At 36.9% G+C, this 10,764-nt stretch overlaps 1 protein-coding gene across 1 annotated transcript; it reads right to left on the bottom strand.

The window, feature by feature from the left end:
- Positions 1-4,694: 4,694 nt before the first annotated feature.
- On the bottom strand, positions 4,695-7,703 carry LOC149714386 (uncharacterized). The gene is made up of 4 exons (XM_089844831.1): positions 7,116-7,703; positions 6,907-6,922; positions 5,501-5,612; positions 4,695-4,779 (listed from the first exon to the last, which is right to left on the bottom strand). The coding sequence occupies exons 1-4, from the start codon at positions 7,701-7,703 to the stop codon at positions 4,695-4,697; spliced, it is 801 nt and encodes a 266-aa protein (XP_089700957.1).
- Between the last annotated feature and the right edge of the window lie 3,061 nt (positions 7,704-10,764).

Raw genomic sequence — 10,764 nt, 5'->3', positions numbered from 1 at the left:
CTTGGCTCTCATTCCTTTTCCTTTGTCACACTCACTTGTAGAGGATCCCGAACCTTGAATTGCACTTTTCTCCTTTTTAAGTGCTATTTCATAAGTTGCTACAAAAACATGTAAATTTTTTTCTTGTTTTAACGCGCATTTTGAGGTCAGGGTACAAGCATTATCATAATGAAATATTTAAAAATTCACTGTCATGTATTGAAATTGAAATTCCAGAGCTGTGCTAATTAATTAGTTAGCTAATTGAATTTCTAATTAATTAGCAACATTTACTAATTAAAAATTGTAATTGAATTTTAATTACCTTAGTGCTAATTGAGAAGTAATTCTAATTAATTAGTATGAATCGGAAAGGTAATTATCTAATTAAAATTTAATTAGATTTAGGATTAACTAATTAGCCAATTAGATTTTCAATTAATCTTTTACGCCAATTTGTTGTAAAAAATCGATGAATTAACTCTTGATTCATCTATTTGAATATGAAAAAGCCCTATTATATCGATGAGGAAACCTTAGTGCTACTCTAAATTTTTCAGCTCCTCAAATATGAGAGAATACTAGTACTAGTAGTAAATTTCGTAGTTCGCAACTGCCCCATTTTGAAATTTCGACTGTTTTTCCTACTCGAATTAATAGCAGTGCGCATGTATTTACTACTCAGGAGCCCATTATAGGAACTGTGGCAAGAAAATGAAGAAATGAGACAAATTTTAACACGACGGAAGGCTCGAGACCTGTCTCATTTTTCGAGAATAATTCATGGCTTCCGTACCCGTTTTTCAATGGCATTAAAACATTAAACTTTGCATTACCAAAGTACTAAATCCATGGGCACTTTTAAACTATTATGTTTACTTATGGTTTCTTTTTTACCTTAATTAGACAAGTAATTAATTAGAATTTAGTAATTCTAATTAATTAGTTTGATAAATAAATGTCTAATTTCTAATTGAATTGAATTAGTTTCTATGTCTAATTGCTAATTGGCTAATTAATTAGTTCATAAATATTTCCCTAATTGATAATTCTAATTCAATTAGTTGTCAGCTAATTAGCACAGGTCTGTGAAATTCTATATCAAAAGAGAGTGGTAAAACATGAATAAGCATGTTATTCAAAACATTACTGACCACAATCGTACAGAATATGTACATCGTATATTTTCCACGTGCTTAAGGCTTGGGCACACTGTTTCGCAAGTTTTTTGCTATCTTTATTGGGCCATGAGCAAAGTCTATCGGGCTTATGAATGTCAACCCAATTTCTCGGGACTATTGCGACGCCATTTTTTTCAAATTCAACGACGTAAAATCCTTCATTCGACATTTTGAACTGAAAACACAAATTTATATTTATGTTCCGGTTTCTTCTTTAAAGTATAGGGCTCTCTGCATTTTATAAACACATAATTCCATTTTTATGAAATACATTATAAAAGTAAGCCTGGAGTAAAGTTGTTATTTCAATATAATGAATTTAGTGAGAGTATTTTATTTCGGTGGTAGAGTATTTCACTTGTTAATTATTACTAAATTATTTTGCAAAATATGTAAGTAAAATTTATAAAGAGAATTTTTTTTATTATTTTGTTATGGTTGTTCCATATGTTTTAGTAAGATCTTACATATAGTTATATTTTAGTCTTATATTTTCACATTAAAAAAAATCTTACCCCAAACATACATTTAGCGATAAGCAATGGTTCATCCCTTCACATAAGAAGCGCTACTCAAATTTATGCAAAGTTTGATAGTAACATACTCATTTGGATTTGTCATTGGATATTTTTGCATTTTACTTAGTATATCATTAACTGGCCACATTTGAAGCCTTGAAAAATGCTCAACTTTAAATACTCCAACAGCTGAAGAACTGCAAGGTTTTTTATAAAGGCTCTCCACGCTTAAAAATTTTCGTCCTATTATGAATTTCCCATTTTTATATGAAGCGATGTTCTCCACTATTATAATGGAATTATCCCTCATTAATGCACAAATATCGTTATTTGCTATACTGATAACAAAGTTATCGAATACAATTTTTTTATATTGAGGGTCCCCACATTCATTCAATAACGGACCGTAAGTGTGAACAGAGTGGAAAGAAGGGGTAGTTAGATCTGGAGTGATTAATATTAACCTTCTCTCTTGTACAATTCAGTTTATAATTTGTTTGAGTGGCAAACCAGAATTGGCGAGCATATTTTTTAAACTTTGTAAAAAAATTTCAAATTGAAAAGCACTGAAAAAGTCTAAATCTCCGTATTTTTTTACATCTCTTACAATGTGAATCAGACAGTGGACATTATAAGATATAAGATACTTTCCATATAAAACTGAAAACGTTTGTACAAAATATTTCAATAGTCTGTCAGCATAGTCAATGAGAGTTTCTTCTTGATTGGGAATAGCAAGAATTCGAATAGCAACATGCAAAGCCAAAAAGTGTTCATAGTATCTTTTAGGCAATATATCTCTTAAAATTATAGGTCCTAAATATAATAAGATTTGTCGATATTCTCTTGCTTTGAAATGTTTAAAATCTTTCAGACTTCTTGGTCTTCGAACAAACTCCGAGCAAGTATAATTTGATAAATACACTAACCGTTTTGAAAGTAGTTCAAACTGGCTGTTGTTTAACCTGAATATGGCTCTTTTTCCACATAGCCAAGATTTAATAATTTTTTTCTGAACGCCTAATAAAATTAGGTGCATATAGTCCAGTGGAAAATCATCCACCATATCAAGATCGGGTATGTTTTCCAATATCGTGTTTCCTAAATGGTGCTCCTCCTGTACTCTGCCGCGAAAGTTTTCGTTGGTTCTCAAAGTGGCATCAAGTTCAGGAAACGCGATACGTCTGTTAAGGTATTCCCCAGCCGTCATACATTTGTCACACCCGAAATAGCCACTATGCCCTTTTGTTTGACAAATGAACATCCTAGCCGGAGTGTCACACACAAAACCTAGGATGCGAACCTGAATCTTTTTATTATTTAAAAACATTCCATTCTCTCTAAGAGCCAAAAATTCATTTATGAAGTAAAACAAATATTCGTCAGCAACCTGAGGTTTACTTTTACCGTAATATATTCCTATCACAAAAGGTTTAGATTTTTTCAAATTTGTGACAGCTCCTAAAATCGGCCAAAATTCACTGTTAGCGCTTTTTGCTATTGGGAGACCGTCAATGTTTACTAAGATATCCACCGTTACATTAGCAAAATTTTGAACAGTTGACATGATGTGGAGAATTCCACTTTCTATACCAAAATGGTAATAAGCCCCTGGAGAAACGTTTTGAACATCAGTAAATCTAGGTGTGTGTAAAAGTGTTCTTGAATCCTTAGGTAGTTCAAAATAACAGTCATGACTACGAAGTATATTTAATAGACCATTTACCGCGTTCTTACTAATTTTAAATTGAACAGCCCATTTAGCAAGTTTGTCCCTGTCGGTCTCTGTTTGGTTAAACACTTCATTATTCTGGTTTTTAGCTAAACACGCATTTTCTACAGATATATTGTTACAATCGAAGACTATTTCATGGTGTTCATCAAGTAAAGCCCCCAAATTGTCTTTTGCTACATCGTTTGAGTGGTGTGTAGCGTTTATTTGTGGATCCTGCAATGATATACCGGGAATTTTTTCTGAAGTATTATGGGTCTGACTCTCCAAGCAAATTGGACTATCTTCATTATTATTTTCAAAATTCACGGTAGTTTCTTGTTCAAATGATTCATATTCTTTAAAAGTTTGCTCAGTTTCAATGAAATTTTTACGAATAAGCCTGCTTCTGTGACGTGAAGACATGCTGGACAACAATTTAAACGTTTCTTTCGGCATTTTTTATCTAAAAGTAAACCAAATGCATATTAACTGTCTTAAAAATCCTACAGCGAAATAGGATGTATTCTTATTGAATATTTAAATGATGTGGGTTTTTATTTGCGCTAGGTGAACGTTGGCTCAAATTACTTTTTAGCCACATCGTTTGTTGATTTTGTTGAAAGTAGAGTGCAAGTCTAGTGGATCCCCTACAAGTTGATTTTCCCCTGAACTCCGGGTTTAGCTTGGCGAAGGGTAGTGGGTGGGATTTATAAGTTCATTTATAAATCCCACCCCCAAATGCCTCCTGCCTTCGACAAGCCAGAACTGGAGTTCGTAACGAAAGTGACCTTGTAAGGGATCCACTGGACCCGCGCTTTGCTTCAAGTAAAGGTTATTGTAGATATTGTGGAAATAAAAGGGAAAGTGAACAGGCAAGTTTAAGAAATTCGTTTTTACCAGAGATCATACTCCCTAGCTTATTTCGGTTATAAATTACACCTCACCTTAAATCTCTTATTGGCTGTCAAATTCAAAGTCAATCTGGGCTTCACTGTCTCAGAAAGCTGTTATGGAAAACTGATCAAATTCAACTGAAGAATCATAAATTTCTTTGGCTGTTTTGTCGTCTTCTTTTTCCTGATGTTCCTCTTTTTTTCTGTCTGAATTCCAACACTAAAATATTAACAGTAGAAACATTATCATAATGCATTTTCATCTGACATCAAAACTACTATCTGCGCGTGGCGGATAATATAGGGTTCCATTTGAGCGCTGCAGATGTCACATGACCGGCCACCGTTTACCGATACAGAGACGATTTTTTGTTTAAAAGGAGGGGATCATCGTCGTCTTTCGTCGACTTCATAGTTTAAAGAGTATTGCAGCTCCGTAAATGGTGTAAGGTTCCGCCCCCGAAAATTTAGCAACCGCCGTGTCGGCGGCGTTACTCCAATGTAGACCAAGAAACTTACTGACAGTTTTAATTGGAAAATATTTTGCCACAATAGACCATTTCGATGTAACTAAGAGGAAAAGACATGGAGGTAATACCTTTGCCTTTCGTTTCGATTTTCGCGCCTACGCTCTAGTCTTTTTGTATAATGAGAGTGCGCAGAGACGACAATGTATCTTTTTTTCCCAATACTAAGGGTTGGCTAGCCCTGTTTTACGTCGAAAAGGTCTATAGAGTAATTTTGGATAGCCTCCTTTGTGGGCAAAGTTGTAACAGAGGATGCAGTACGCCCCCAGTAGGGGGTTGACACTGAGATAAGAGATAGAGGGGTATGGCATTGCCATGTACAGGACTGAAACTACTCTATACCAGAAGGGAATAATAGAAGAAGGATGCCACTCTGTATCATCTTAATACATTTGTTATGTAATATCATTCTTCCCAGGCTCACCATTTTTGTTTGCTCTCCCGCTCATCAAACAAGATGGGCATCGCACCGTAAGGTGAATTCTATAACTCTATAACTGTTTGGTACTAAATCCTCAGCAATCAAATCCCTAACCTTGTCTTGGGGTGAGACAAAAATCCACAAGTGAGTCTTGCCAAATAGTTTAACGCGAATAGACTAATGATGAGGGAACTATTTATTGCGTATGTGATTCGGTTTAGTAACCTTGCTCCAAATGTTTCGATGTTGGGAAGAAGTATTATTTACTTCTGTCTATACCTATTTTTTGGACGTTTTCTCATGCTGTTTCTTAGAAAGTCAAAATCTTCTTGCAGTTCAGTCATGTCTTCTTTCAATTTCACAATAATAGCTTTGAAATCTATATAATTTGTAAAACATTTAAGAAAATCCTCTATAAACGGTAAGCATATACTATACCGTCAATTTCCTTCTTGTGATTTTCTACAAGTTTTTCTTTTTTCCCTCCATTTCATTGAGCACAGCATTTAAATGTAAAAAAGTTTCTTCTTTAACTTTCGGTATTAAAACATCAAAGATCACTTACAAAGCGAAGGTGTAAAAGCAAGAACCTTTTTAAAACCTGAAAACTTTCGAGGATGAAACTTGGCTATTCAATCGCGGTCTCATGTTTCTCCCCATTATTCCCTGTTCTCTCATGCATCGCTGCCATATTAAAAAAGAATGAGCTCATGGAAAGCTAAAATGGTATTTGTACTTTATCGGGTAAAACAAGCGCTCTAGGCAAAATGTGCTTCACGCTATAAGAGCAAAATGGTCAAGACCCATATTAACTTACAGAAAATTTTAATGAATAGTCCCTCACTTCGTTGAACATTGATAAAATGATTACCCTCAAACCAAACCTTGCACAGACGTACAGAAAATCTAAGTGAACAGCCCCTTGACGCGCTACGTTTAACAGTGCTTATATTTCCAAACTTTTTAACCCTACTAGCCATTTCTTCTATTAACCCATATCACAATCCAAACCGCGAAAACTTCCTCAACAACTATTTCTTCCGACGTCGCTAGTAAATGTAAAAGCCTACATCTTAGATATCCATCATACGATGTGGCTAAAAGGTACTCACGAGGAGCACGTTAGTCTAGGGTGAAGTTTTTAGATGATGATGTATATCTAGTTAGTATATATCTCTTGCTTCGTCTTGTGATGGGTGGCGTTGTTGCTTCGCTAATAATGTGGTTAGGGTTCTCACTGCCACAATAAACTTACGTTTGTGATATTTGCGCGTGCCTTTAATCACAAATGAAGATGATATAGGACGGAATTGGCCTGATTTCCTCGTGTTGTGAAATTTTATAGACCGAGATAGGCTTGACCATCTTGCTAACTTAAGCAATGCAACTAGTATGCCCAGAAAAGTAGCTTAAAAAAGGACTCTAAAGAGGTGGTTGGATATTTGTTTTTGAAAAAGCCGTCATTGACGTCCCGCCCTCCGGGGTAAAAGCAAAACACTGTTATTGTTGAATTATTGTAGTTCGCGAGTGTGAAATAATAGCCACTATTGAAAACGGTAGTTAGTTTATTATTTAAAACAAAAAGTAAAGCGTGACTATTACGGCGGAAGGTTTCACTAGACTGATTAGGAAGAATCAGACGATCTCTAGACTACAACTAGCCTCTGACATACCCCCTAGCGGAGCGCTCTAACACAATTAGGTCAAATCCTTTTTTATATGTCTATTTTCTAATACTCCCCCTATTTGACATAATTTTATATTTCTTTACAACATTAATAAATAGTTAATCATTTAGTTTTAACAAATTACAACAATTTTGCAATAGACCTTTCGATAATGCTTTTGTAAAAATATCTGCTACATTATTTTTAGAGCTTACATGTTTAAGTATAAACGCGCCTTGTTCTAAATGCTCCCTAACAAAATGATATTTGACATCTATATGCTTAGATCTATGGTTTTCTATGGCATTATTAGCATAACACATGGCAGATTCATTATCACATAATACTAAGGGGGTTTTAAAATTTATATTAAACGCGGTTTTGATTTCATTTGTTATTGGCATCAACCATAAAAGTTCCTTGATAGCTTCGACCATGGCCATATATTCCGCCTCCATCGTTGACAGAGTTACTGATTTCTGTTTGAACGAACGCCATGAAAAAGGTGATGATCCAAAATAGCAAACGTAACCGCAGGTTGAACGTCTGGTATCTACATCTGCGGCATAGTCACTGTCTGAATAAATGGTTAGTTTAAATTCATGATCACGGTGGAAATGTAGTCCATAGTCTTTGGTCGAAATGACGTAGCGGGTTAATTGACATAAGTAACGCCAATGTTGAAATCCGGGATTAGAGTTAAACTGTGATAACGTCACGACTGCATACAGAATGTCAGGTCGGGTTCTTTGTGCCAGGAACAATAAAGATCCGATGACAGCTTGATAAGGGTACTTCTTCATTCGTTCTTGCTCATTTTAGTCCGTCGGACAATCTTTTCTGGTTAACTTGACAGTTGATACTAATGGTAGACTGACGGGTGCTTCACATACGATGTCGTACTTTTCAGCGATCCGTTTAACGTAATTGAGTTGGTGAAGTTTCAATCCCTGCGGTGTTTCTTGAAATTCAACCCCTAAGAGTTGTTTCAGCGGTCCGAGTTGCTTTAATTCATATACGCTGGTTAGATTCTTGTAAACTTCTTGTAAATATTTATTATCACAGGCCAAAACGACAAGGTCGTCAACGTAAACCAATATAATTACTTGCATCGGTATAAAATATACACAGTTGGTTCCTATTAATTTTCGGTAACCGAGATCTTGAAATGTCTTGTCCAGTTCTTGAAACCATAATCGTCCGCTTTGTGGCAAGCCATACAATGACTTCAATAGTTTTAAACAATGCGTGGATGTATCAGCGGCTTCGTAACCAGGAATTTGCTTCATATAAACGTTCTTGTCTAGCTTTCCGTAAAGATATGCATTCTTTATGTCCATGTGGCAATGCATCCAGCCAAAAGTAACGACAAAAATAGCGATGAATAGTCGTATGACTGAGAAATTCACAACCGGCGAAAACGTTGTGTCATAATCCTCTCCTTGTAATTGATTAAATCCTTGAGCCACTAATCTCGCTTTATATCTTATGATTTGTCCTTCGTTATTCTTCTTCATTACGTAGACCCAACGACATCCTGTGATGCGTTTTGTTGTAGGCTTGGCGACGCACTCGAATACTTTTCGTTCTGTTAAGGTCTTTACTTCTTCGTCCATTGCCGCCTTCCAGTATGTATGCTCCGGCGACTTCATTGCTTCCTCATAGTTCTTAGGTAGAATTATTTCAGCAGACTGAGCTTCATAATATTCGTCGTTGTCTTCATTTTCCGTGGGTTCGAGGTTAGGTGGTTGTTGTACTTGTGATTCCTGGACATTGTGCCGCGAAAAATCAAATAAGGACAAGTCCATCTGCAGGTTATTTTCCTTCATATAACGCTTAGCATCGTTTCTAGTACGTAGTTTCCGTGGCTTGACTTCTCTTGGCACATCTTCCTCCTTCTGTTTTCCTTCAGCTGTGATTATATCATCGTGCCTCTGTTCTTGTTTCTCTTGTATTTGTTGATGTCCATTGTTCTCAGGTTCAGGTTCTTCATTTACAGTGGCCTCTTCGACTACTGGATTATCCCATTGAAGTATTATTGTTCCTTTCTCCTTTTTTGTTTTTTCCAACTCATGCATACCCATTCGTCCCTCATCGAACGTTACGTGCTTTGACTCTTGTATTGTTTTCCTATCCGGGTACCAGACTCTATAACCTCTCGTCCTTCCTGCATATCCAATAAGAACACCTTGTTTCGCTCTTCTTTGTAGCTTATGCCTTCTTTGTTGCTTGTGTACATGAACAAATGCCAAACATCCGATTGTTCTTAAGTGTCTTGCGCTTGGTATTCTACCCGTCCAGAGTTCGGCAGGAACCTTATTGGCTAGCTGAGAGTGTTTTAAACGATTCTTCAGATATGTTGCTGTACGTAATACTTCAGCCCACAACGAGATTGGTAGTTGAGCTTCCTAGAGGATGGTTCTTGTCATATCAATCAAGGTACGATTAATGCGCTCGGCCACGCCGTTCATAGATGGTGAGTAGACATTAGTTGTCTCGTGTTTTATTCCAGCGTTGCTGCAATATTCGTCAAAGGCTCTGGAACAATATTCTCCACCATTATCTGTCCTAATTCTTTTGATGCGTTGACCGATGATATTTTCGACTTGATTCTTGTATGTCATGAAACAATGAAGGACTTCATTTTTCGTTTCCATAGGGAAAATTCGAATATAGCGACTGTAGTCGTCGACAAAAGATACGTAATATCGCGCTCCTCCAATAGAGATAGCGGGAGCCGGTCCCCATACATCCGAATGGATTAACTCTAAGAGCTTCTTGCTTTGAATCTCCTTAATCTTTGGGTGAGGTTGAGCAGTACTTTTACTCAGTCGTCATGGTGTACATACTTCAAGTGATCCTTTAAATTCCGACATCCCTTGTAGCATTCCATGTTGTCCCATATACTTTAAATCGGCTTCATTCACATGACCCAGACGTTTGTGCCAAAGCGCTAGCTGCTCTTCATCTTTTGATTTCGTAGCCTGATGTGCTTCTATCTGACGTAGCCGTCCCTTCTGGATAACTTCAGCTTCAAGGACGTAGAAATTTAATTTGAGTGCTGCCTCAAACGCCACCGACCGTGTAGGAAAATATGCTATGAAACATCCGTTTTCAATTACACCTTTAAAACCAGCTACATCCATCAATCTTGCCGATATAAGATTCTTCCCCATGTTAGGTGTATGGATAACACCCTTAAGTAGTAGTTCCGTCGTTCTATTTCCTTGTACGATCCGCAGGCATATATCACCCCATCCAGAAGCTTTCGACTGCCCTTCACCAAGTATAACGTTGTTGTCGGATTGTGTGTACGAGCAAAACCAATCTCTTCTATTGCAAAAATGATGAGTCGCAGCTAAATCTATCACCCAATCATTTGCTGATAACGTCGTACAACATGTTGACGCAAAAAATGCTCCATATCCAACATTAGTCCTCGGTTTTTGTGTCTTACGCGTTTTCTTCTCCGATCGACACTCCATCGCTTTATGTCCTTTCCGCCCACAATTGTGACATGTTCCTTGGAAATATCTTTGTTGTCTTCCTCTATCCGCCCTGCGAGGCTCTGAAGACTCCTCATGCCGTTTGGATTGTGTCGAAAAGGCTGTTGCCGTTTCTTGTTGTCTCAATTTCTCCGCCTGACGATCCTCTTCCGCAAGTAATTTCTTCTTAATTACTTCTGGCACAAATTCTGCATCAGTTGAGTGATATATCTGTTGTACCAGTGCCTCATATGATTCTGGGAGTGAAGCGATCAACTTATATGATAGGTCTTCATCTGTTATTTGGCGACCCGCGTCTTTCAACAGACTTCGTGTAGTTATCAGTTGTCGTATAAAAGCTTCCATACCCTCTGCCGGT

Source organism: Phalangium opilio, unplaced genomic scaffold (genome assembly GCF_054372755.1).
Source record: "Phalangium opilio isolate 3A_F unplaced genomic scaffold, DU_Popi_V2 ptg000009l_1, whole genome shotgun sequence".
In the NCBI taxonomy this organism is placed as follows: Eukaryota; Metazoa; Arthropoda; class Arachnida; order Opiliones; family Phalangiidae; genus Phalangium; species Phalangium opilio.
The sequence above is the reverse complement of the archived record's forward strand: the minus strand, read 5'-3'. Positions and strand labels throughout refer to the sequence as shown.